The sequence below is a fragment of the Diutina rugosa genome (genome assembly GCF_008704595.1).
Source record: "Diutina rugosa strain CBS 613 chromosome Unknown scaffold62_size109212, whole genome shotgun sequence".
Classification (NCBI taxonomy): Eukaryota; Fungi; Ascomycota; class Pichiomycetes; order Serinales; family Debaryomycetaceae; genus Diutina; species Diutina rugosa.
The window spans coordinates 1-24688 of NW_022995089.1; the positions used below are offsets into that span (position 1 = coordinate 1).

A 24688-nucleotide genomic window follows, 5' to 3' on the forward strand; every position below is an offset into this window, starting at 1 on the left:
GGGGGGGGTCCTTAAAACGTGGAGATACAAGGTGGAAGGTCAGAAATTCCACTTGACCACCTGGATGCCGACGTAGACGGCAAACAGGGTGAGCGCCACCATCGCGAGCGCCAGCAACACGATCCGCTCAGTGAGCACTTTGTCGCGGGCACTCACCGCCACCACCGGCGCCTTCTTGATGATGGGCGGCGCCACGGGACGCGGGTGGCGGTACTGGACGTGCTGGCTGCGGACGACTTCGCCGACAAGGTAGGGGCGGAGCATCTCGACGGCGTCGTCGGAGTGGGCGACGTCGTCGAACGGTTCGGTGGCGTCGACGCCGCCACAGTCGTAGAGGACCTCGACTCCGCCGGGGTGGTCGTTGGCGAACTTGGTGACGTCATAGACTTTGTTATAGATGATCATCCAGAGGTCGTTGGGGGTGTCGTGAGTTTTCACGTCGTCGACGGTGTATGTCGGGAGCCCCCCAGTTTGGCTGGGGTTGCCGGGGTCGTGGTCATCGGAGGCCTGTAGCGTGGTCATCAGAGTCGGAAGAGCAAGGGCTCTGGCGTCATCAACAGGCACCGTTAGCGTCGTCGGGCCCGGGATGGTGATGGAATGGGTGGTGGTGTGAAAGTTCGCGCGCACCGGTAACAGGTGGGGGCAGTAGCAAACAGTGATGGAAATGCCTCCAAAATGGGTTGGATGAGCTTGAGAATTTGATGGTAGGATAAGCGAGAGTGTAGGATTCCGTAGGTGTTGGTTAGAAGCCAGTAGCTTTTCTGAGTGTCGAGATATGCCACCTAATTTGTTGTTATTAATCAACGCGACTAGCCACGCTGTAAATGAGTCTGAGAGCGTAATTTCTGAGAAAGTAAGGTGTGGTCCATATCCAAAAGAGGTAGAGAGTTTTTCCGAGACACGAGTCTTTTTTTTCCTGGAGCACGAGGCTGACGTGGAAGCAGAAGCAGGCGTTGCCGATAAGCTTAAGCTTGTTTTTGTACCTTAATTCGCCTTTCACGCGGAAAATCGACATTTTCCACTATTTGCACTCCCCACCGGTTCCCTCGGTTGCATAGCCCAAGGAGTACTACCACGTCATTCTAGTCTACCCATTTACAAGATTATAATCATGTCGTTCCCTTTAATACTCCCAATTATGATGTTTTGATTCTACGATTGCTTTTGCTACTCCCTTCCTGTCATTTTTGCCTCTTCATAATAGAATGTTTTTGCGAATACGAATGACGGTTGACTCGTCAAAACTTGCTCAACTTAAATCTGAGTCAAAGCTGTTTCAGAGCTTAACGTTGAACCATAAATCTAAAATTCTTTACCCTACTTTATAGTCTTTTTCTCATCATCTACTCAAGTTGAATATTGAGTCAAACCCTAAAGTTAATTAGGCAGAAGCCTGCTTTCTTTCTCATCAGTTTCCTTTTATTCTATAGTCTATTTAGTCAAATTGCTTCAAGTCGACTTGCCATTGTTTAATCACGCCGTCCATCCCCACCGTGACGAAGCGTCCTTGGTCGTAATCGGTCCACGCCACTCCCAGTACACCCGTCTGGTGAGCTAACGGGTACTTGGCCAGCTTTGCCGGACGACCAATGGAAAACACAATCACTTGACAATCCAAACCGACAGATACCACGTACTTCAGGTCCGGCAGCCACTGGGCGTCGTAGACACGCGCAGTGTGGAACGCCCATCTCAGCGTCACTACCAGGCCATCCTTAACGTTGTAAACCACATACTTGCCGAAAGAATCGGCCACGGCTGCGTACTGGCCATCAGGAGAGACACGCACCACCACGGGAGCAGCCCGGAGCTTTTCCCACCTCTGCTTCTCCTGTGACCCTTCGTAGACTACCACTTGGTTGTTGGTGGCGTCAAGCACAAGTATGGTTTGCGAGTTAGGCACCAACGCCAACCCCAGCGCCGTATAGTTCAAAGCAATCTTATCCTTATGTTCAGACGACGATCCCAGGTAGGTAGTAATCAGCAGCTCCCCCACCACGTAGACCAAGTCGTGAGCAGCATCGTACACCGCTTGCTTCGGTTGTTCGGGAAGGGTAGCTTGGTGGTCACCATTGATCAACTTATCATCCCAACCCACCAGCTGCACCCCTTCCTTAGTGGCAATTAAATCGACGACATAATTGGCATGACGAGGGCCTGGTTGAGGGAACGGCTGGATCACTCCCTGCTTGCGTTGCCATTGGAATACGGTACCATCATTCAGACCACTGACCACGGCTTCAGCAGTGGGCACTGCCACTGTGGTGAGGGGCTTTTGGTGGCCTTTAACCGAGTGTTTCACTTCAGCATCACCCACAGTGAAGTACAGAAGCACCCCGTTGAAACCCACCGACACGATCCAGTCTCCGGCGACAACAACACCAAGTTGCTGTTCGTCAACAGTAGGCTTCAGCGATACCACGTAGGTAAACGGTTCGGAATCAAGGGCCGAGGCCTTCCATTGTCTGAGAGTGCCATCAGCACTGGCAGTGATAAACTCATCGTCCGAGAGCCACAGCACCGCGTAGATCCCCCCCTGGTGGGCTTGTGCTTTAGTCGATAACACATCACCAGTCTTGCCATCGTACACGACAATGGCTCGGTCCAGACCCACGGAAACAAAATAGGTACCTTGAGGCGAGAACTTGACGTCTCTCACGGTATTCAGATGGTTACCCCTTAACGTCTTATCAAATTTGAAAGGTGGCCCTTGGTAGAACACCACCGCTTTATCGTCACCGCCAGCTACTGCACGATAAGGACGTTGAGGTCTAATAGACACAGCCTGGACGGCACCGGAGTGGCCCATAATCTCCCCGACCGAGTTACCGGAATCCCAAGTAAAACAGCGGCCAAACTTATCCTTACCTTCACCAACAGCAATCACACGCGCCAGGTCGGCGTCCCAGGCGATGGAGCGGATGGGGCCAGCGATAATCGGGAACTCCAGCTTCACCGTAGGCTGAGCAAACGGGTCCCGGTCAGCGGCGGCGGGACCGCTCAAAACGGCACAATCCCAGATCTTCACCATCCCGGTGACATCCCCCGAGGCGATATAGTTACCCAGGGGAGCAAATTCGGCCACGGTGGTGGCGTTGGCGCCATGGCCGGTGAATTGGGTGGGGACGGTAGTGGCGTCGGTGGGGTCGACGGGGCGGATGATCACGGAATTGTTGGCGGCATAGGCAAGCCGCTGGTGGTGCCTATCGTAGGAAAGATGCACCAGCTGAGCTCGGGTGGTCAGCGGGTTCGGCGGCACCAATTGCTGGGGCGAGATCATGGTGGTAGACTTAGGAAGTTGGCGCGCCACGATAAGCGCCACGATAAAGTGGCGCGGCAGCAGAGACCACGATTGTGATAACAAGAAGGAGTGATTGTAATGGTATTTACAGACTAGACTTTTGTTAGAGGTAAATTTTAGAGAAGTGGGACCGTTGATGGTTAGAGCCAAACCCACGCTGTATTGCTAGAACCAAAGATGACTTAGTGAAGTCATTGTTGCTAGAACAGATTTGAATCGTTTTGGTCTAGTGGTATAGTCGTTGCAAAAATCATTTGTTGACCTGAACTTAATCTGCAAGAGTAGAACTGTTGTTATTAGAACCATTTACTATCAAGTAGTTCCAGTAGAAGTGTTGTTGCAAGAACCAATACCTATAACTATGAGTTTTCTGGTAAAGGTACGATTAGAGAAAAATGTTGACAAAGCGTTCAAATTAAGTTAATTCACTTCGTTGATGTTTATCGATATACTTGGTAACGTGTCTTGCGAGTATACAGCCGAAAAGCTACTCATTACAATCGTTTCCAAAGTAACCATGAGAGGCAAAGCGAATATTTCACCCAAACTACTAAGATCAATCGTAACAAACAGTCAATTGGCGAAGATAGATCACACAAATCACCTGTTATGCTCAACACTCGCTTCATCAAACTACAAATAAAAATCACGCGAACCACCACATAAAATTTAACTCAACCTTAAAACACTCTCCTCGCCACCTCCAATTGCTAAATTATCCCGTTTTCATAGGTGTCTTTCATCGTCCCCTGCCAAACCACTGTGTTTGCAGTGTACCAAATTTTCATTGGACCGCGCGCTTTTTTCATCACAACCAACCAGCGGTCGTTCACAACCATGTTGCGGATTGCCAGTGCCAGCCGCCGCAGTCCTGCGGCCCTCGTCATGGCCAAAAGAGCCGCCAGCGTCAGTGTCGGTGAAGGGAAGCGGGTGACGCCGCCGCCGCCTCCCCCCGTCTACAAGGGCGACGCCCCCGCCCCGTTACCGAAAAAGGTATCGCCGCCGCCTCCCCCCAGAACCGAGGCCAAACCTAAGAAGTTCTCCCTCTGGGGGTTCTTGTTTAAGACGGCATTGTTGGCCGGGGGTGCCTACGGCCTCACCCTCTACGCCGCCACCAAAAACGATAAGGTGATGGACTTTGTCATCGACAACGACTTGCCCTACCACGACCAATTGATCGATTTCATCGAGACTACGAGTGCCGACGACCTCAAACAGTACGCCGAAGAGCTTAAGGACAGCTTGGCCAACTTCAAGTTGCCGCTGTCGCTGGATGTCGCCGATATCCGCGATAAGCTCCAACAAAAGTCGCTGGAATTGGCCCATAAGCTGGGAGAAATTGCTCACAAAGCTAAGCAAAAGATCGACCTGGCCACCCACCACCGTACTCCTGCCGAACAATTGCAGAACGTCGAAGTGGAAGCGGTTACTCGCGACGTCAAACGGTTACCGTTGGTGGACCAGCTGCTGGTGCTGGACCCTCAGGTGCGGCTGATGGTGGCGGCCCTTAACCAGCTTATCGGCCTGATCGACGCCACTACCGTCGACCCCAAATTGGTTAAGGTGATCGGCGACCAAGTGAAACAGCTCCTGACGAAATTGCTGCTGTTGACCGGCGACTTTGACCACTCGGTCCAGGATAAGCTCAAGCTCTTGCAAACTGAGTTATTGCTGCAAGCCACCAAGAAGGAACTCGACCTCACCGAGACGTTATTGCTGCAGTACAACCTTGAAAAGGGTCAACTTGAAAAGAAGTTGAACCAACAATTGCAGCGTGAAGTGGAAGCCACTAAGCAAACCATCGAGCAGGCCGCCGTCAACGCCGTCACCATGGTCCGCATCAACCAGACTAAGGAGTTCGAACAATTGGTCACTGAAAAGATCGACTCTGAGCGCGACGGCCGTCTCGCCAACCTCGAAAAGCTTAATCTGCGTCTTGGCGACCTCGAAAAGTTCGCCGAGGGTTTGGAGAAGCAAGTGGTGGCTAACCAAAAGCGACAACAGCTCCACCGCACCGTCGTCGAGCTTAAGACGTTGTTGTTTGACTACCCCGAAACTTTACCCCCTAAGTTGTTGCGCCCCGTGGTCAACGAACTCATTGCCCTTTCCAACGAGGCCAACGACCCCTTATTGGAAGAAGCGTTGCGCAACTTGGGCCCGTTGATCGCCACCGAGTCGACCCACTCGTTGTTGAACAACGCCCAGTTGTTGGCCCGCTTCGACCAGTTGGCGCCTGAGTTGAGACTGGCGTCGTTGTTGCCTCCCAACGCCGGCTTGTTGGGCCACTTGGCGTCGCAGGTGTTCTCGAAGTTGTTGCTCCCCGTCAAGGGTACTAACCCCAACGGCAACGACATCGAGCTGGTAATTGGGCGCGTCGAGGACGCGTTGACGCACAACCGCTTGGACGACGCCGTCGAAGAAGTGGCCCACTTGAAGGGGTGGCCGCGCAAGTTGGCCGACGACTGGCTCCAGTCGGGGCGCCAACGCTTGGAGGTGGAGTTCCTCGTCGACTTGATCGACGCCGAATCTCGGGTTATTTAGATAAGCATAGACAACATAGGAATCACCCGTTTTGATAGACGTCGCCGTGGTGGTGGGGCAATGATGTGCGATGGCGTAACGATTTGCTTAGCTAAGCTTGCCGCCAAAGGTAATCTGGCATAGCATTGCTACCCCCTGTCTGCAAGATCTAGCTGTAGACTAGCAATTTTGCTCTCGAAAATGACCCCAATACGCCCTATATAAATTGCCACAATTACGGTACTACTTCTATCATTATCAATCAAAGCAAATCACAAACCAAATGACGTTGGAACTGGCGACTAAAGTCTCGTTTAAACTCAACACCGGCAACGAGATCCCGGCCCTCGGACTCGGCACCGTCCCCCCTGACGACCCTTCCACCGTTAAGGACCAAGTGCTTGCCGCGGTAAGAGCCGGCTACCGCCATATCGATACCGCCTGGTATTACGGCACGGAAAAGTATATTGGCCAAGCCTTACAGGAGTTGTTTAACGAAGGGTATAAGCGTGAGGACTTGTTTATCACCACCAAGGTGTGGCCGCTGTACTGGCACTCGCCGGAGAAACTGTTGGACACGTCGCTTAAGGACTTGCAATTGGACTATGTCGACTTATTCCTCCACCACTGGCCGATTTTGGTCGATGGTGACGAAAACGGCCAGCCATCGATGCCGAGAAACGACGACGGCACCCCTAAATTACTTGACGATCCGGTTAACGGTACAAAGTACATTGGAGTGTACCATGAACTTGAACGGATCTATAAAGAAACCGATAAAGTGAAGCAGATTGGGGTATCCAATTACTCGATCCCTAAGCTCAGACAACTTTTAAAAGAAGCGAAGGTGGTCCCCGTGGTCAACCAGATCGAGTACCACCCTCAATTGCCCCAACAGGACCTTGTCGATTTCTGTCAGGAACACGGCATTCTCATTGAGGCCTACTCTCCTGTCGGGGCCGAGGGAGCTCCGGTACTTGAGCTTAAAGAGATTAAACAGCTTGCCGCCAAGTACCAGTGTACGGAAAACCAGGTGGCCAATGCCTACCATATTTTACAGGGGAGAGTGACGCTTCCTCGGCTGTCGAATCTCGATAGAATTAGGGATAACACTCAGATCCCTAAACTCACTAAGGAGGAATTGGCATCGTTATACAAGGCCGGCGAAGCGAACCCGGTGAGACACCACAACGAGGACTGGGGGTACGGGCTCGGTTTCCGCTGGTGGCAGGGCGACACCTTGTCTAAGCAATTTGATTAGACTAGTACATCGAAAAAATGCCATCTATATCTTAAAAATGACGTGTTGATTGATCTCTAGTGTACTCGTTTGCCTACTCTTCGAGCCACTATAGGTGGAAAGAAGGTTGTAAACGTCTGTCTCGTCGGACCAAGTTCACGCTAGCTCAATGCTTGAAATATTTCTCGATTTACTTCCGATGAATGTTTAAAACTCAAGGTTGGTGGTATCGAGGTGGTTACCCTACCCAAAATTGAGAGTGACGACGTCATTATCAAACAGTGTGTGTGTGTTTTCTGGGCAATAAATTACAAAAGTACTTTTCGACATGGTGGTAGTTCGATACAAATTTTTCAAGTTTTAACGTTCATTTTAAAGTCGAAACCACCTTCAACCAATCACAATTGGTCGATATGGTCTTAATTTCACCAATTGTACTCCATTTTTGATAGGTTTGAGACATACAGTTTTGTGTACGGTAGTACGCGTCACCAGGCTAAATTACTGTATTTGTTCGTACCCCCTGAACCAATTTGGAAATATGGCGGGTTTTCTTGATCTCCCCGATGAGATCCAGCGGCTCGTGTGCTCGTTTGCCGATACTCCTGACGTGTGTCGTGCCTACTTGGCGTTGGCGCCTCGAGGCCAAGTGGTGCTTGCTTATCTTAACGATGTAAGAGTGGTGGTGACTCCCGCCCCAGATCCCTTTGAAATACGGCTGATCATCGACTTTGACTTTCTTAAACAGCTCCCTCCGTGTCGGCTTAAAGTGATTTTACCCACGAAAGATTGTGGGCCCATCCCCGAGTGGTTTAAGCAGCGGAAGTATCCTCTGGTCCACGTGGTGTTTAAAGAGGGAGGACAGCCGATCCAGGTGCACGACTGGGCGTCTCATATCGACACGTTTGAGTTTGAGTGGTTGAAGGATTTTGAATACCACTGTGGGTCGGCAACGCGAGCAGTGTTTAAGGACTGTGCCGATTTCTTTATCACGGGGGACAAGCTTGAATCGTTTGAAGCTAGTGGCAACATTAGTGGAGTGAGACACATCCCGCTCAATATCAAAAAGCTTGTATTTGACAGTTACACCGAGATCGATGTGTCGAAATTCCCCAACTTGATCCACCTCAGGGCCTCCAAGCCGCTAAATGTCCCCTGGTCGCAGTTGCAAACGTATTCTGGAGACGCCAAGCCTATATCTGAAAGCCTCGACGATATGGTCGAGTTTGCTAGTGTCGCTGACGGCGCCTTCTCCTTTAAAAACATCCATTGTCCTAAACTCGAAAAAGTGTCTCTTAGAGCAAATTATTCGGAAAGGGAGGAGTACGAGATCACGTCGCTATTCACCGAGGCGCAAATGGCCCGATTAACCTCGTTCATGGCCCCTCAATACGTCGTCAGAGACATCACGCCCTTCGTCAGTTTAAAAGTGTGGAGCACGCTCTCCCACGACGAGATCACCGGGGACTTCGCGGTGCCGCCGTCGTTGGTCGAATTGCACATCGCCTCGTATCAACCGGTGAGAAACATTCCCCCACAGCTCAAGAAATTCTCATTTCTCGGCAAGGGAGACTGGTACGGAGGCTCCGAGGGTGATGACGACGTCACCGTGGCCTCGCCCAATCTTCGCGAGCTCAAAGTGCAACAGGTCCCCAGCGTACGGGTAAACTGTCCCCGGCTCACCCGGCTCGATTTCGTTGATGTCTTCCGGGTGCTGGCGATATCAGCTCCCAGCTTGGTCGATTTAGAATACTGTGGGTATAACCCGTTCCCCTTCGACACCACCGACCTCCCGCGGCTCGCCATTTTGCACCTTCTGGATAAACGGGAGCTGCTCGTATTGGAGCGCCACCTAAAGTCGATTATTTTGAACGGGGTGGAATTGAGTGACATGCGGGTGAATGCTGATTTTGTGAGAGTTCTCTGCTCCACAATCATGAGACCTCCCCGCAATGATGGCGGCTACATGCACTTATGTTATTCGAACATTACGTGGGAAGAAGTCATCGACAGACATGTCTATGCGTCGTGATACGTCTAATGTCATGTTTATATACCCTAGTATAAAAAAAAGACCACCCAAAATAAAATATAATAAAAAAACCTGTGTTTTTAAGCCTCACGCTAAGCCATGATGAGGCTATGGTCAACAATCTATCATCTGCTGTACCACTGAGGAGTGGCGTCTATGTGAGCCCCGGGGCGGGGAGGGTCAAGTTGCCGCTGGGCCACTGCAACACGGCGGCGTTGCTGTAGTCCAGGTACTCGTTGGCGACGGGGTTCAACCGCGCCATCCGCAAGTACACGGGGATGTCGGTGGCCATGCGGATCGCCTGGGGCAAGAGCCGCGTCAAGTTGACCAGAGTGCCGTTGCCTTGGTACATCTCGACGTCGTTAATGAGGAGCGACACCAGCGTGAAGTTGTGGAGGCCGCTGAGCTGTTCGGTGAATGCCATCGCCTCCCCCACCCACGAAAGCTCGCCCGTCAGCGCGTTGAAGTTGGAGATCATGGGGGGGATAATCTGGCCGATGGGGTCCAGACGGGCCCACTGGACGGCTGTCTCCAAGATCAGGTCGAGCCCCCATCTCAGCGCCCCCAGAATGAAAAGCCCGAGAAGCAAACCTGAGAACATAAGCCCCGTGACGTTACGAGTGCCACACCCAGGTAAAAGGATCATGGCAAGGATATAGTGGTGCAAATGGAATTTGAGGCCAGGGATGAGGATGATGACCACAAGCCCCGCAAGCATCACCAAGTACAACCGCAAATACTGCCAGAACTTACCCGTGTGCCAGATCAGGTACGCTTGAAACACTGCCCCGACCAAGATGACGCCAATGAGGATACTGGCACTAAGCACACCCCCGGGTTGGGCTCTGAATGCCTCCCACGAGAACCGGTCGAGGGGTAACCGGTCAAACGTGATGTTATTCAAAGCACCAATCCAGAATAACGGGTACCATAATAGTACACGAAGAATGGGCAGAGGGTCGGGTCCCCCCGCAGGTTTGCCGAGAGTGATCCCCACCGAATACTTGTACAACACAAAGAGGATGAAGCACGTGGGCAAGAACCGTTCACAGCCTTTGGATACCATAAACGAGAAGTTCTCGGGGACGTCGGGGTTAATCGGGGCGATGGGGTCTTCGGAGAATACGATATCCCAGAACGCCACCGTGGTCACCGTCCAGAACGTCGCTGCCGCCAGCGCCAAATAAGTCACGGGAATACCAAAGATGATATTTAACGCGACCACGGTGAAACGGGGGTCTTTCGCCGGCGACACTTTCGTTTGGTCCAACAGTTTAAAGTAAAACGAGTAGGGGAAGTACAGGTCAAACGCGATCGAATCACCAGTACCTTCTTTACCAGCAGCACTAGCAAACGCCATTTGGGGGCCCAGACGGTACAGTACTTTAACCACGCCCCCACGAAGCAGCAGGGTAAGGCCAGCGTGAGCCGCCGCCACACACGGGTTCAGGTCGGCGCGGTAGGGGTTGGTTAATTGGAGGTCGTCGTCCTCGAGATTGACGGTGATATCGGAACCGCCGCCAACGATATAGGGACGGTATTTGATTCGTTGGTCGCCAATGGGCATAAGCGAAAACTGTTTGTGGAGATTACACAACGCCGGACACCGGATGATAAAGTCTTCATTGAGATCGGAGACACCGGGACACCGGGTAGAGTTTAACCCACACAACTGGTTTTTCCCGGCCCAGAGACCAGATTCCTGACATCCGGTGACGATCACCGGTAGCTGGTCGCCATCGACGATGGGGGGGGTCACCAAATACGGCATCACTAGCCCGTAAAGCGCTCCGATCCAGAGGAACATGTACAGCACAAAGAGAGCGACTTTCTGCCATCTTTTGGTTCTGGCATCAAACCACCGTCTCGGCTGATCCGCCCATAGAAGCCAGGTGGGACAAGGGGCAGGGTCGTTCGACGGGTACTCCGGTCCGTCGACAAACCGCTGCCATCTCGATACGGGGCGTGAGTGGGCCTCGATGTCAGCGCCGCCGAGGCTGCCGGGGGGGTCGTCAACGGTATCGTCAACGGTATCGTCTGAAGAGGAAAGCCCGCGCATGTCGCTGGTGAGCTCTCGTAGCTGGATATACTCCGGGTCGCCTGCCGCTTCGGTGGCTTTCCCCATTATATAAGCCGAGAGCGATCACGGCGAGGGGGGGGGGACTTTTCTTTTGTGCCGAGCGAGCAAAGCTTGATAAGGTACGAGCTGGAGGTTACACCGACTGGCAACGGCGGGGAACAAAAGCCAGCCATCAGAGGACATCGGAAGACAGCCAGCGACGGAACAACTCTAATCTATTTAAACAATTTTCTGTCATAGTTTTCGAGTGATTTGAGGGTTGTGGTAGGATTGGCCGGGCCGAGAAAAAGGGGTGAGAGTGACTAGCGAGGAGCGGACTGCATGCAGGTCTTAAGGGGGGGTGGGGGAGTTCTGCTAACAGGGCTTATGATGATCTCTCCTAGCAACCCGATGACGCCAGCATGCGAAGCGTGCGAAGTGCGGTAGTGTAGCCACAATTTTGGTATATGGGAGGCGCGGAACGCAGTGCACCTGTCAACCCCGATTCGGTAATGGCCAGTGCCAAATTGAGGCGACCACCACAAACCCACCCCATGGTTTATATAGCACGTCAAATTTAACTGGGAAAAATGTTGTAGTGATAATGATGATGAAGTGGTTGTTGCTTATCCCCTTAGCGTTGGCCTCCCCCGTGGCCTGGGACGCCGCCGACGAGGCCGCGCTCGCCCAGCTCCAGGACGAGTACTTTGCCACCGCCAGCGACGCTGGTGCTCGTATCCCGTTGTTTACCGGAGTGACCCCCGACGACTTCAGTACCGACCAGCCGGTGCTGGAAGAAGAAGCCCAGCAGGCGGCAGCGGTGTTGGAGGAGCTCGCCGACGTCGTCGCCGCTCTTGCCGCTGCCCCCAGCCAGTAGTGTGTAGTGTTTAATGTCACGTTGCAATATATTTTTTGTCTAGATCTTCTCTTTCAGTTAAGCCGCACGAGTAGCCATGGATGCGATCGCCGCTGCGGTGGGACGCCAGCTCCAACGTCCCGCCAACCCTCGGTTAGTGGAAACCATTGTCGGGTTCTACCATGCCAGTGGCTCGCTCGCTGAGTTTGCCACCAAATGCTCCATTATCGGCATCTCTGACGCCCAGGAAGTGTACGACACCATATCTGCCAGTGGTGCTAAGGCGAAGCCAGCGGCAAAACGAGCCGTGGTAACCATCGATAATGACGATGACATCGATATTCTACCAAAACCGAAACCGAAAAAGTTTAAAGGGTTCAAGAAAATCGATAAACTGGAGGCTAAACGCCGCAGTGAAACATTGGCGGGAGATGAAGGTCATGATGCCATCAAAGGCCATATTGCCACCACCACCACTACTACTACTCCATCCTCAGCATCAAATACAGCCAAACCACTGTCATCATCGCCTGGGTTTATCCCTCATTCCATCGTTCTGGGGCCTAATAACCAGGATACCCTGAGGCTCCAAGTGGTCAGTCATTTCCATACGCCGCCGTTTCTCCAACAAAATAGCCACTACCTTTCCGTCCATTTAGAGAAGATGGGACCAATGGTAGATCCCGTGAAAAACGATAAGTCTGAGCTTGCCGTCGAGGCTAGAGAGGGGAGTCGTCTTGTTGACGATCGCCGCCAGCTTATCGAACGAAAGAAGAAAATGGAACAACTCGTCGGCCAATCAGAGGACAATGAAACTAAAGCTGAACCGACTAAAACTGAAGTCAAAGCTGAATTACCCAAAGAGGATATTGCTGCTACTCGTCGTCGCCTTCCCGTGTACCAGGTAAAGTCTCAATTGGTACAAACGATCTTGGAAAACCAGGTGACGGTGGTCATCGGGGAGACCGGTTCGGGTAAAACCACTCAATTGGCACAATACTTATACGAACACGGCATCAGTGGGAAAATCGCCTGTACCCAACCCAGACGGGTAGCGGCGATGCTGGTGGCGAAAAGAGTAGCCGATGAAGGTGGCTGTGATTTGGGGAGTACCGTGGGTTACCTGGTGCGGTTTGACGACCGTACCACCCCACAAACCAAGCTTAAGTTTATGACTGATGGTATCCTTGTACGGGAGTTTTTGGGGGATCCCTTACTTCTGGAATACGATGTCATCATCATGGACGAAGCCCACGAGCGGTCTTTGAATACCGATGTCCTCCTCGGCCTTTTTAAACGGCTCCTCACTCAACGCCTTGATTTAAAGCTTGTGGTGACATCAGCAACGATGAATGCCACCCGTTTCAGTGACTATTTTGGCCAGGCGCCTCAGTTCTTCATCCCCGGTCGAACTTTCCCAGTGGAGACTCTCTACGCCAAACTGCTGGCCACTGACTACGTTGAACAAGCAGTGAAACAAGTGCTCACCATCCACCTCTCTACCCGCGATAACGACGGCGATATCTTAGTATTTATGACGGGGCAAGAAGATATTGAGGCAGTGTGCGATGTCCTCCACGAGCGCCTAGCGAAAATCGATGACCCCCCACCGCTAGATATCCTCCCCATCTACGCGCTGCTCCCACCGGAACAACAGAAACGGATCTTTACTCCGTCGCCTCACCGGAAAGTGGTGGTGGCGACCAATATCGCCGAAACCTCGCTTACCATCGACGGCATCCGCTACGTCATCGACCTGGGTTTAGTGAAAATGAACGTGTACAGTGCCAAATTGGGGATGGACGTGTTACGAGTGGTACCGGTGTCCTTGGCTAACGCTAACCAGCGTAGTGGTCGTGCCGGGAGAACTGGTCCCGGGGTAGGGTACCGCCTTTATACGGAACGGGCAGCGCTGGAAGAAATGATGTTTCGCCAACCCATCCCGGAAATCCAGAGAACTAATTTGTCGAACGTGATGCTTTTGCTTAAACTGTTGGGGGTGGAAGATATTGCTAAATTCCCCTTTTTAGACCCACCACCACCAGATTTACTCTACGGCTCTCTTTACGATCTATGGGCTTTGGGAGCTTTAAGCAGTCAAGGACGCCTCACTGAACTCGGCACCATCATGACTAAGTTCCCCTTGGACCCTACGTTGTCGCGAGCCCTCATATTATCCAGTTTACCCCAATTTGGCTGTAGTGCCCAGATGGTGCTGATTGTGGCCATGCTTGCCCTTGGCCCCTCGCAAATCTTTCTCCGCCCTAAGGAACGGGCTAAGGAAGCCGATCTGGCCCGGGATAAGTTCATCATCCCTGAATCGGACCACTTGACGTTGCTTAACGTCTATAATCAGTGGACACGTCAATCACGCTCAGCCAAATGGTCAGCCACCAATTTCATCAACGATAAACTGATGATGAAGGCTCGTGACATCCGCCAACAGCTAGTTGGGGTACTCGAGCAGCTAAAGCTTCCTTTAGTGCTGGCACTGGAGGATACCGTCCGCAAATGCCTCTGTGCCGGTTTCTTTGCCCTGGCAGCAGTGGTGGAACGAGTAAACCCCAATAGCGGGCTGCCGGAGTTTCTGCTGCTTCGCCACCGGTATATGAAGTTGTTTTTGCACCCGACGTCAGTTCTAGTGGGGGCCAACTTGCTGTGTCCCTACGTGATATACCACCTGCTCATGATGACGCTGAAGGAGTACATTTCCTGTGTCACCGTGGTGGACCCGTTGTGGCTTGTCGATTACGGTGGCGTCTACTATGATGTGAGCGATCTGCACAAACGGAGATTTGAAATTACCACCGAGAGTGTTGCCAACGAGTTTGAAGTTACTAATGAAGAGACGCTGCTGACACCGGTTGCGGAAACGGTAGTGGTCCCCCGTCGTCACCGCGGACTCTAAACCCTATTCATATGCATTTATAGACATTATACATAATCTGTAAACTTTAGGTCTACAACTGTGGTAACCTTTCAGTTTTAGTCATTGACTTCTTTTGCACGTTATAAGCTACAGGCGTCCCTCATACTACGATTTGAAGCCGAGCATTATAAATATCTACAAGCTTCCATGGTATACAATTTGCTTTGGATATCTTAGCTCTCCACTCCTGTCCATCATGGGTTGAAGGCAGGACAGAATTCCGAGGTGACTCTCCTCGACTCGAGTCATTGACACGCAAACGAATCAAGTCAAGAACAATTTATTAAATAATCATCTCAATTGCCACTTATCTTGTATTCAGCCGTTCGTCGGTTAGCTTTTGTGCTACGGCGAGGTTGGTGGCGGGCTTATCTTATCACGCTCGCGCTCGCGCTTACCGTTACCCCATCAGAACCCGGAACCTCGACTCGGGCGCTTCCCCACATCCCATGAGCGACGAGTCGGAGCTAGAGTTTGACGACTTCTCCTTTGAGGACGACGACGACATTGTCGACGTCGACGACGTCGCCTCGACCACCCGCCACTTCGCCGACGAGCTGGTGGCAAAACTGGCCTACGACGCCATCTACTACAAACCGTGGCTGGCCCGCGAGTATGTCGACAAGATGATGCTTTCCAAGCTTGGCCAGCTCAGCGTCGGCCACCTCAACTTGCTGGAGACCGAGTCATTGGTGCTTCTAGAGGCTAAACGGTGGCAACCCGACGAAGTGGTGATCTCGTGTCTCGACGATAAACCGAGACTTTACGACCAGTGTGGGCTTCCTCTTCCCTATAGTGACGACTACTACCAGCTACAGGCTCAAAACGACTATACCTGTTGGATTTGCTGTGAAGACTACCCCAGAACGTTTACGTTCTCCATGAAGTGTGGCCACGAGTACTGCATTCTGTGCTACGCCACCTACCTTGCCAATGAGCTTCACCACGGTTCCCTCGTACGGTGTATGGACTCCGATTGTACTTTAACTATCCCTCACCGGGTGGGGGAGAAGATCCTTAGTGTCCATGACGAATCACGTAACGGCGGGGTAAAACTTGTCGATACCCCGTTAAACGAAAACCGGTTGTTGCTTGCTCATGCTAAAGTAGCAGTGGCAAAAAATACTAAGCGGTTTGTCGCTTGTCCGCTGGTGGACTGTAACAATTTTGTTGAAATTGTCGAAGGCGAAGTGCTGCCGGATAAAAGCGACCCCGCGGTAACTACAGTACCGGTAGTGAAATGTGTTGACGGCCACGAGTTCTGCTTCCGCTGCCACTACGAAAACCATTTACCCTGTCCCTGTTGGATCACCCAAAAGTGGATCAAAAAGTGTGCCGATGACCTGGAGACCGCCAACTGGATCGAAGCCAACACCCACAACTGTCCTGGCTGCGACGGGCCCATCGAAAAGAATGGCGGCTGCAACCACATGGTGTGTCTGACCTGCCGCAAGGAGTTCTGCTGGATCTGTCACGGCGACTGGCTGACCCACAAAAACAACTACAACTGCAATAAGTTCCGCGAGGACGAGCCCCAGCAGGACGAAAACCGCAAGCGCAAGCGCGAGCTGTTGAACCGCTATTTGCATTACTACAAGCGGTTCCAGATCCACGAGCTGCTGATGTTAGGCGACCGCAAGACCGTCGCCCAAGTGGAGAAGATTGCTCGGCTTTGCATGGAGGACATGGCCGAACAAACTCCCAACGGCCACCTCAGCTGGAACGATATCCAGTTCCTCACCGACGCCATCATCCTGCTTACCAAAGGGCGGAAGACGCTTAAGTGGACCTACGTGTTCGCATTTTACTTGGGCGAGACCAACTTCGGCCACATTTTCGAGGATAACCAAAACTACTTGACCACCCTGGTGGAAGAGCTTCTGAAGATCTTTGAGGAGATCGTCGACAAGAAGAATAAAGTGGTGGAAAAGAAAAACACTACGCGCTTGGAGATGATCCTCAAGTACAAGTCGCAGATCATCAACTTGCTGAGCATCATCCAGCTGCGGCTGCGCAACTTGATCGACTACGCCAACGAGAACTTGGCCAACGGGTTGCTTAAGTTCGACACTTGATCAAAAAAATTCTGCATTGCCTAAGCATGGTATACCCTGGTCATGTATAACAAAAATGAGACATACGACATCATCAACTTCAACATTAGTAGTTTCTCGTCTAAGTGGTAGTCTTCCCGTGTTGCGATTATAGATTTGATACTCAATATGTCTTAATTTTTGCTTTAGGTGGCTAATCGTGGGAGAGAAGTTGAGCCGCAAGCTAACGCTACACAGTTTAGCAATCAGGTTTTGTTGATCTATAATTTCAATCTGCGTTCAATGGTTTCGGTTCACGAACGACTTTTCTGCGGGTTTTTGTCAAGGTACACGTCTTATAATTGACATTCGCATCATCTTTATAGTTAAACAATGATCCACCTCTACAAGTAGCATTGAAGAGAATAAGTACTGAAAGCTCCAATTCTGTGAATGCTAACCACTATAAAAGAATGATTAGTAATTCAATTTATCTGATTTTATAAGTCACACATGGATGACGTTTTTCCTGCACTCAATTTACCAGATGGTGCGGCTTATTAATCGCACTCTCCCTTTGCCTTGTAGATAGCACCCAACCTCATCTAAGGCCCTTGCTATCATGGACCGTCGGCGAGCCCAAAAGCTGGTGGACGTGCTCAAGAACGAGCTTGACGATACCCAGTACTCCGATGATGATCTCATTGAGCTCACCAACGAGGTGCCCAAGGATTATGTCCCCGACGCCGTGTCCAATATCTTTGGCAAAACGGACTTCTCCTACCTCAGGCTCAAGCCCGACCACTTTCTGAGACCGTTATGGATCAGTCCCAACGACGGACGTATCATTTTGGAGCTGTTCTCCCCGCTTGCCGAACAGGCCCAGGATTTCCTCATCACCATCGCCGAGCCCATCAGTCGTCCCCTGCACATCCACGAGTTTAAGATCTCAGTATACTCGTTGTACGCCGCCGTCTCGGTGGGGCTAGAAACTGAAGATATCATTCTGGTGCTTAACCGGTTGCTGAAAGTTCCCGTAGCGGAACTGATTGTCCAGTTTATCCGTCAAGCCACTGTGTCCTACGGTAAAGTGAAGTTGGTGCTTAAAAATAACCGCTACTACGTCGAGAGTACGCAAGCGGATATCCTCCAGATGTTGCTTAAAGACCCGGTCATTGGCCCGTTGCGGGTAGCCACTACCGAACAAGCGGCGAAACCCGCCACCGACGATGGCGAGGCTCCCGCTCCCGAGGTGGAAACTGACGTGTTTGCGGATAATGACGATCTCGATACCGTCCACCTGTTTGAGATCCTCAACGACTCGGTGGAAATCGTGAAAAGGCGGTGTCAAGAGATCGAGTACCCGGTGTTGGAAGAGTACGATTTCCGTAACGATCAGCGTAATACCGATTTGGAAATCGACTTGAAGCCGCTGACACAAATCAGACCTTACCAGGAGAAGCTGTTATCGAAAATGTTCGGTAATGGTCGTGCCCGGCTGGGGATCATCGTGTTGCCCTGTGGTGCCGGTAAGACGTTGGTGGGGATCACTGCCGCGTGCACCATTCGTAAATCGGTGATTGTGTTGTGTACACTGTCGGTATCAGTGATGCAGTGGCGACAACAGTTTCTCCAGTGGTGTACTATCCAACCGGAGAATGTCGCCGTATTCACCCTGGACAATAAGGAAATGTTTACTCTGGAGCTGGGGTTGGTGGTGCTGACGTACTCGATGGTGGCCAACACGCGGAACCGGTCCCACGACTCGCAAAAAGTGATGGACTTCTTACAACTGAGAGAATGGGGGTTCATCATTTTGGACGAAGTGCATGTGGTGCCGGCAGCGATGTTCCGGCGGGTGGTGACAACGATCGCCGCCCACGCTAAGCTTGGATTAACCGCTACTTTGGTGCGTGAAGACGATAAGATTAACGATTTAAACTTCTTGATTGGTCCTAAATTGTATGAGGCTAACTGGATGGATTTGGCGCAAAAGGGTCACATCGCCAATGTCCAGTGTGCCGAAGTGTGGTGTCCGATGACGCTGGAGTTCTACCAGGAATACCTTCGGGAACTGCCGCGTAAACGGATGCTTTTGTACATCATGAACCCCACCAAGTTCCAGGCGTGTCAGTTCCTCGTCCACTACCATGAAAAACGGGGTGACAAGATTATCGTGTTCAGTGACAATGTCTACGCCCTTAAGCAGTACGCGTTGAAGCTTAACAAGCCGTTTATCTACGGTTCCACCCCGCAACAAGAAAGAATGACCATTTTGCAAAACTTCCAACATAACGACCAAATCAATACCATTTTCCTTTCCAAAGTCGGTGATACCCTGATTGATTTACCTGAAGCCACTTGTCTTATCCAGATCTCGCTGCACTACGGGCTGCGGCGGCAAGAGGCCCAGCGGTTGGGGCGGATTTTGCGGGCCAAACGGAGAAACGATGAAGGGTTTAATGCGTTCTTCTACTCGTTGGTGTCTAAGGACACTCAAGAGATGTACTACTCGACGAAACGGCAAGCGTTCCTCGTCGACCAAGGGTACGCGTTTAAGGTGATTACCCATTTACTGGGGATGGAACAGCTCCCTGACTTGGCGTTCTCCACCGCCCGTGAACGTCGTGAGCTTTTGAAAGAAGTATTGTTAAAGAACGAAGAAGCCGAAGTGGAAGTGGGTGACGATATCGACACTAACTTCATCTCTAAGGAGAAGCGGATGAGACTTGAAAATAACGCCGGTACCGCCAACTCGAAAGCTAACCGTCTGGCCGGTTCGTTGGCCGGGTTGTCGGGAGGTGAAGACATGGCCTACATCGAGTACAACAAGAGCAAGAACAAGGAGTTGCGCGAGAGCAGCTCGATCATGAAGAAGTTTTACAAGCGCAAGTAGCCGCAGCACGACATTAATGACCTAAATCTAACCCATGAGCATATGACAATAAACTACAATGCCCCAAATCAAGTTGTATCATTGTCTACACTAGTATTGATCGATAGGATCAATTTTATGGTCCAATTCAAAACACTTTCTCTATCAATATTGGCAATCTTTTTCTTCATCATTTTTGGCTTGAGTTCTACTGGCTTTGAAGTAATTGATATTCTATGGCGATCACATGGTAGATATAATGGCGGTCTATTAGGACTCTTAGCCATCATCCGGTGCTCTACTCATAGACTACAGGCCTAATAGTTTACACTACATGTTTCTGATTATAATTTTTCAGTAAAATACCCCATCCATCTGCCCCAATTTATCGCTTAGCGGGTGGGTCCTCGGTCTAGAAGAGGGGGCCCGCCAGGGGGCGCGCTCCCCCACACTTTTCGTTCCGAGGATAACCAGAATAGCATATAACGCCAGCACCACCCACCACACTCTCTGTGACCTGCCATGTCTGTGTTGACTGCTGAACGGCTTGTGAAGCTCGCGTACAACTACCCCGCCCTCCACCTGACGTGGTACCTCCTCGCGTGCATGGCGTTGACGGTGACGAACCAGCCGGCGGAAATCCCCAAAGTGTTCCATTTCGCCCTCCGCCAGCAGCTTTTGGAGTTCAACCCCAACGTCAAGGGGTTGCAGACCCACCCCCAGTTGATCCAATTGGCTCAAGATCTGATTTCGCTGGCGCAGAAGTTCGCCGAGATGCTGGCGGTGGGAGTCAACTTGCCCGACGTGTTGATCCCGTATACGTTGCACGATAAGCTCCCGCTTGCGTTTAAGTACAAGCTGGGCGACGACATCTCGGCGTTGCAGCAGCTCATCGCCGCCAAGTTCCGCGAGGTGGTGATGAAGTCGCTGGCGTTGCTGGGGCTCCCCAAGTGTATCAACGCGCTTATGCTCCTTAAACTGGTGACGCCGACGTCGTTACGTCCCGTGCCCAAACCGGAGAGACCACCGATTGTGCTCCCTGGCCACTTGGCGCTGAATGACATCGTCGGCGAGGACATTGAAGGCACGGCGATGAAAGAGACCTACAGCGTCGAGACCATCGACGGGCCGATCCTGGTCCTGCTGGTCAATGCCGAACAGGTCCACCGCGACTTGAAACGGGGGCTGGACTTCTGGAACCTGGTGTATTCTCCAAAAGTGAACCGCCGCATCCGCAACCAGATGTACAACGCCTACCCTGATTTGTGGTACTACGCCTACCACCACGTGTACGCTCCGTTGTTGCTGTACACCGGTGTGTTGCTGGCTAAGGAAACGCTGATGTGCGTGTGTGCCAACTTGATCCCTCAGGACGTTAACCCTCAGCTTAAGGGCCACTTAAGAGGGGCAATTAACGTCGGCGCCACTAAGCAGGAAATGACCGAATTAAGAGACCTTGTCTTCGACATCTGCGACTGGGTCGGCGGCAACTGGTGGGCTGAGGGCCGCGACAGCGTCGCCAAGTTATGACTAGCCGTGTACGGTGCTCCTGGTGAACCCATCCCCTGGACACCACATACCTTCGCCGACACCACCACCCCTGAAGTGTTGGCGGAAACACTCATGTTCCCGCCATCGCCAACGTGATCGTGTGTGTTTTATTTACGTATACCGTTTTTATTGTATATTAGTTAGTGTAAGTATACGGTCCACTCAATGGACGAAGTAGCGTTATCCGTTGGCAATCAAAGATGGATGTGGGCGTTACGCTTGTGGACAAGCACCTGGCACCCACAGAAGACGAAGAACGCCAAGTACACCAACACCGCCGTGAACACGGTTTTGGCGACCGCCGCCCCGTCCTCGGGGTCGTTGATCAGCCCCATCATCAGCTCGTGGCCGATCTTGAAGAGGTAGCCGATCACCAGCAAGATGACAATGCCAAACGCCAGGAGCACCGTGCAGAAGTAGGCGTTGCCCAGGGAAACCACCGCCTTCATGTCGTCGAGAGGTGTGTCGTGGGTTGCGGCTCAGTGCGGCTTCAGTGCGAAACGACCGCTAACAATAAATTTTAGAAATTGGATTGTTTCAATTATGGAACAACTACTGCTACAAAACGCATTAAGTAGATTCGTAAATTCGTGTATATGTGTTTTTTTCGGTGACTTCATTAAGTCACTTAAACGTCAACTTAAAGTCCTGGTCCTGGTGCTTCACCTTATACAAGAAGCTGGTGATGATCTCGTTCTCCTTCACCGGGAGCTGGTTGAAATGGTTTTTGCAATGCGCTGCAAGCTCGGGCTTGGAGATGCCCCCCAGCCACCTCAGCGGGTGCCGCTTGTACTGGGTCTTCTTCCCGATCTCCAGCAGAAGCACGTCCTCGCTGACCAGCACCGCCGGCGGCAATCCCAACTGGTAGCGCTCGTTATAGGTGGCGAGCTGGTCGTCGCTGAGGTGGTCAAAGTCGAGCGGCGCCACTTTCGGCTGGTCGTGGGGCCCGTTGGAGTTGATGTGCTTGGTCAAGTATTGCTGCTGGGCGGCGAGCGCCGCCTGGGTTTTCGCCCGAGCCCCGCCTTTGATGGCAGTAGTGACGCCCAGTGAGCCTCGTGCCAGTTCCAGTTCGCTAGCAGATTCCTTGTGGCGAGCCATATTTTGGGTATTATGTGTATGGGTAAGGTTGGTGCGCGGTCGATGGTCGATGTCGCGCGATAGCGTGCGGGTGGCTTTGATAGATCCCCGGTTGTGAGCGCGGGGAGCATCGTGGCAAGTGCCTATTTGAATTCAAGCGATCTTAAAATATAACCTTTGACGAACACTTATAGGGTTTCTTCCTAATTTTTGATTGATCTTGCTAAAAAGTTGGATTTCTTAGGGGGCGTAATTGATGAGCCATTATTGCCTTGAACATTTGACGTCTGATTTACATGGTATGCATCATCGATACTGCCGGCCATAACCGAGCCACCGTTCACTATGAGGCAGACCCCCACCTAAAATTGGCTTAAATTACGAAATACAGGTAATAAGAGGATACTATGGCGTATATCATCAACATTTACAGGTAATTACCCCACTCCCTTCCGCGGTTTCGGTCATTAGCATCACTTGCTTCACTAAAGCCGAAGTAGCCGCCTACAAGGGAGGTCTACCAATATCCTCCCCCAGTCTCCCTAAACGAAAAACTTTAAAAAACAAACAGAGGCCAGCCTTGACCGGTTAATCAATCATCGCCAATCACATTTGGAACCTCCCACTCGTTTATTTTCCATTGGCTGGTGTCACTCGCCCCAAGCTTCCACCAGCTTCTTTTTCGCGCAACACTGCTTCGAAGCCCATCCGTATAAATCACCCGCCTTCGTCTCGCCCCCCCGCGAAAGATGATGCCGCTACCTAGAGTGTTATTGCATCAAGCAGCAAGAACGTGGGCCCCCGCCCGCCACTTCCACGCGCTGGCCTCCCGTCTCCTCGACTTCGACCCTTACAAAACTCTCGGGATCGATAAGCTGGCGGACCAAAAGGAAGTGAAAAAGGCCTACTACCAACTCGTCAAGAAGTACCACCCCGACGTCAATAAGGAACCCGACGCCGAGAAGAAGTTCCACAAGATCCAGGAACTGTATGAGCTTTTGAGCGATAAGGATAAGCGGGCCCAGTACGACCAGTTTGGCCCCAACGCCTTTGACAACCTGGGCAACGCCAACCCCAACAACCCGTTTACTGGCGGCGGTAACCCCTTCCAAGGCGGCAACCCCTTCGGCCGAGGTGCCGGCGGCAACCCGTTTGCGGGGATGGGGTTCGACTTTGAAGACTTGTTTAAGGAAGCATTTACCGGCGGCGGCCAACGTGGCCGTCGTGCTGGCGGCCTGGGGTTTGTCACCGAACATGTGGGGGATAACATCGAGGTGCTCAAGGCGATTTCGTTTAAAGACGCTATCTTTGGGGCTAAGACTACCATCAACTATAACGCCGTCGACACTTGCCACACCTGTCTGGGGCTGGGTTTAAAAGCAGGTAAGCAGAAGAAGACGTGTCCCACTTGTCACGGTTCCGGGCAGCTGACCCACATCATCGGCGGCTTCCACATGGCGCTGACGTGTGGCACTTGCGGTGGTCTGGGGGTGGTGATCCCGTCGCTGGACCAATGTGGCACCTGTCACGGTCGCGGGGTTGAAGAAGTGCCCAAGCTGACCACGGTGGAGTTCCCTCCCGGGGTCGCCGATGGACTGAGACTTCGGGTTCCCGGTGCCGGTGACGCTCCCTTTGTCACTAAGGACGCCTATAACCAGACCCGCCACGGTGACTTGATCGTGCGGGTGCTGGTGAAGCCCGACCCCAAGTTCACTCGTCACGGCAACAACTTGGTGATCAAGGAAGACATTTTGATGACGACGGCAGCGTTAGGCGGGGAGATTGTGGTGCCGACCATCGACGGCCAGAACGTCAAACTTAAGGTGCGCCCAGGGGTTCAAAACGGCCGTAAGTTGACCATTCCAGAAAAGGGTGTCCCCATCAATCGCAACGTGAACAACCGGGGTGACTTGGAGGTGGTGCTTAACGTCAAGGCACTTGTGCCGGAAACCCCGTTACAGACGGCGTTGCTCGAAGCTCTCGCCGATTCGTACGGCGACAAGAACGCTAAGCGCACGCCGGGCCACGAGTCTAAGCTCGACGTCGACGATATCGAAAAGGATATCGCCGACCTTAAGGAAAAGGACTGCCACCCGCTGACGCTCCGCAACTTTTTGGGTAAGATCTTTGGCGGGCACAAGAAAGACCAGGAATAGACAGCATATGTACATAGTAGAATCATATATCATTTCAGAATACATTCGTAACTGGACTC

The 24688-nt window shown here is 51.9% G+C and overlaps 13 protein-coding genes across 13 annotated transcripts; 9 read left to right on the plus strand and 4 right to left on the minus strand. All coding sequences in view use genetic code 12, as the record gives it.

Annotated features, from left to right (window-relative positions):
• Positions 1-39: 39 nt before the first annotated feature.
• On the minus strand, positions 40-522 carry DIURU_001272 (cytochrome b5-like heme/steroid binding domain-containing protein; the record flags this gene model as incomplete). Its single annotated transcript, XM_034153797.1, has 1 exon — positions 40-522. The coding sequence occupies one exon, from the start codon at positions 520-522 to the stop codon at positions 40-42; it is 483 nt and encodes a 160-aa protein (XP_034013876.1).
• A 913-nt stretch (positions 523-1435) lies between these two features.
• On the minus strand, positions 1436-3280 carry DIURU_001273 (uncharacterized protein; the record flags this gene model as incomplete). Its single annotated transcript, XM_034153798.1, has 1 exon — positions 1436-3280. The coding sequence occupies one exon, from the start codon at positions 3278-3280 to the stop codon at positions 1436-1438; it is 1845 nt and encodes a 614-aa protein (XP_034013877.1).
• Positions 3281-4138: 858 nt separating this feature from the next.
• Positions 4139-5842, plus strand: DIURU_001274 (uncharacterized protein; the record flags this gene model as incomplete). The annotated part of the gene is made up of 1 exon (XM_034153799.1): positions 4139-5842. The coding sequence occupies one exon, from the start codon at positions 4139-4141 to the stop codon at positions 5840-5842; it is 1704 nt and encodes a 567-aa protein (XP_034013878.1).
• A 262-nt stretch (positions 5843-6104) lies between these two features.
• DIURU_001275 (uncharacterized protein) lies at positions 6105-7082 on the plus strand (the record flags this gene model as incomplete). Its single annotated transcript, XM_034153800.1, has 1 exon — positions 6105-7082. The coding sequence occupies one exon, from the start codon at positions 6105-6107 to the stop codon at positions 7080-7082; it is 978 nt and encodes a 325-aa protein (XP_034013879.1).
• A 520-nt stretch (positions 7083-7602) lies between these two features.
• Positions 7603-9093, plus strand: DIURU_001276 (uncharacterized protein; the record flags this gene model as incomplete). Its single annotated transcript, XM_034153801.1, has 1 exon — positions 7603-9093. One exon carries the CDS (start codon positions 7603-7605, stop codon positions 9091-9093), a length of 1491 nt encoding a protein of 496 aa, XP_034013880.1.
• A 154-nt stretch (positions 9094-9247) lies between these two features.
• On the minus strand, positions 9248-11218 carry DIURU_001277 (uncharacterized protein; the record flags this gene model as incomplete). The annotated part of the gene is made up of 1 exon (XM_034153802.1): positions 9248-11218. One exon carries the CDS (start codon positions 11216-11218, stop codon positions 9248-9250), a length of 1971 nt encoding a protein of 656 aa, XP_034013881.1.
• Positions 11219-11756: 538 nt separating this feature from the next.
• On the plus strand, positions 11757-12029 carry DIURU_001278 (uncharacterized protein; the record flags this gene model as incomplete). The annotated part of the gene is made up of 1 exon (XM_034153803.1): positions 11757-12029. One exon carries the CDS (start codon positions 11757-11759, stop codon positions 12027-12029), a length of 273 nt encoding a protein of 90 aa, XP_034013882.1.
• Positions 12030-12105: 76 nt separating this feature from the next.
• On the plus strand, positions 12106-14916 carry DIURU_001279 (DEAH-box RNA helicase; the record flags this gene model as incomplete). The annotated part of the gene is made up of 1 exon (XM_034153804.1): positions 12106-14916. One exon carries the CDS (start codon positions 12106-12108, stop codon positions 14914-14916), a length of 2811 nt encoding a protein of 936 aa, XP_034013883.1.
• A 470-nt stretch (positions 14917-15386) lies between these two features.
• DIURU_001280 (E3 ubiquitin-protein ligase) lies at positions 15387-17012 on the plus strand (the record flags this gene model as incomplete). Its single annotated transcript, XM_034153806.1, has 1 exon — positions 15387-17012. The coding sequence occupies one exon, from the start codon at positions 15387-15389 to the stop codon at positions 17010-17012; it is 1626 nt and encodes a 541-aa protein (XP_034013884.1).
• A 580-nt stretch (positions 17013-17592) lies between these two features.
• Positions 17593-19866, plus strand: DIURU_001281 (TFIIH/NER complex ATPase/helicase subunit; the record flags this gene model as incomplete). Its single annotated transcript, XM_034153807.1, has 1 exon — positions 17593-19866. One exon carries the CDS (start codon positions 17593-17595, stop codon positions 19864-19866), a length of 2274 nt encoding a protein of 757 aa, XP_034013885.1.
• A 501-nt stretch (positions 19867-20367) lies between these two features.
• Positions 20368-21375, plus strand: DIURU_001282 (uncharacterized protein; the record flags this gene model as incomplete). Its single annotated transcript, XM_034153808.1, has 1 exon — positions 20368-21375. The coding sequence occupies one exon, from the start codon at positions 20368-20370 to the stop codon at positions 21373-21375; it is 1008 nt and encodes a 335-aa protein (XP_034013886.1).
• Positions 21376-22020: 645 nt separating this feature from the next.
• Positions 22021-22494, minus strand: DIURU_001283 (uncharacterized protein; the record flags this gene model as incomplete). The annotated part of the gene is made up of 1 exon (XM_034153809.1): positions 22021-22494. One exon carries the CDS (start codon positions 22492-22494, stop codon positions 22021-22023), a length of 474 nt encoding a protein of 157 aa, XP_034013887.1.
• Positions 22495-23222: 728 nt separating this feature from the next.
• On the plus strand, positions 23223-24629 carry MDJ1 (Mdj1p; the record flags this gene model as incomplete). The annotated part of the gene is made up of 1 exon (XM_034153810.1): positions 23223-24629. The coding sequence occupies one exon, from the start codon at positions 23223-23225 to the stop codon at positions 24627-24629; it is 1407 nt and encodes a 468-aa protein (XP_034013888.1).
• Positions 24630-24688: the final 59 nt, after the last annotated feature.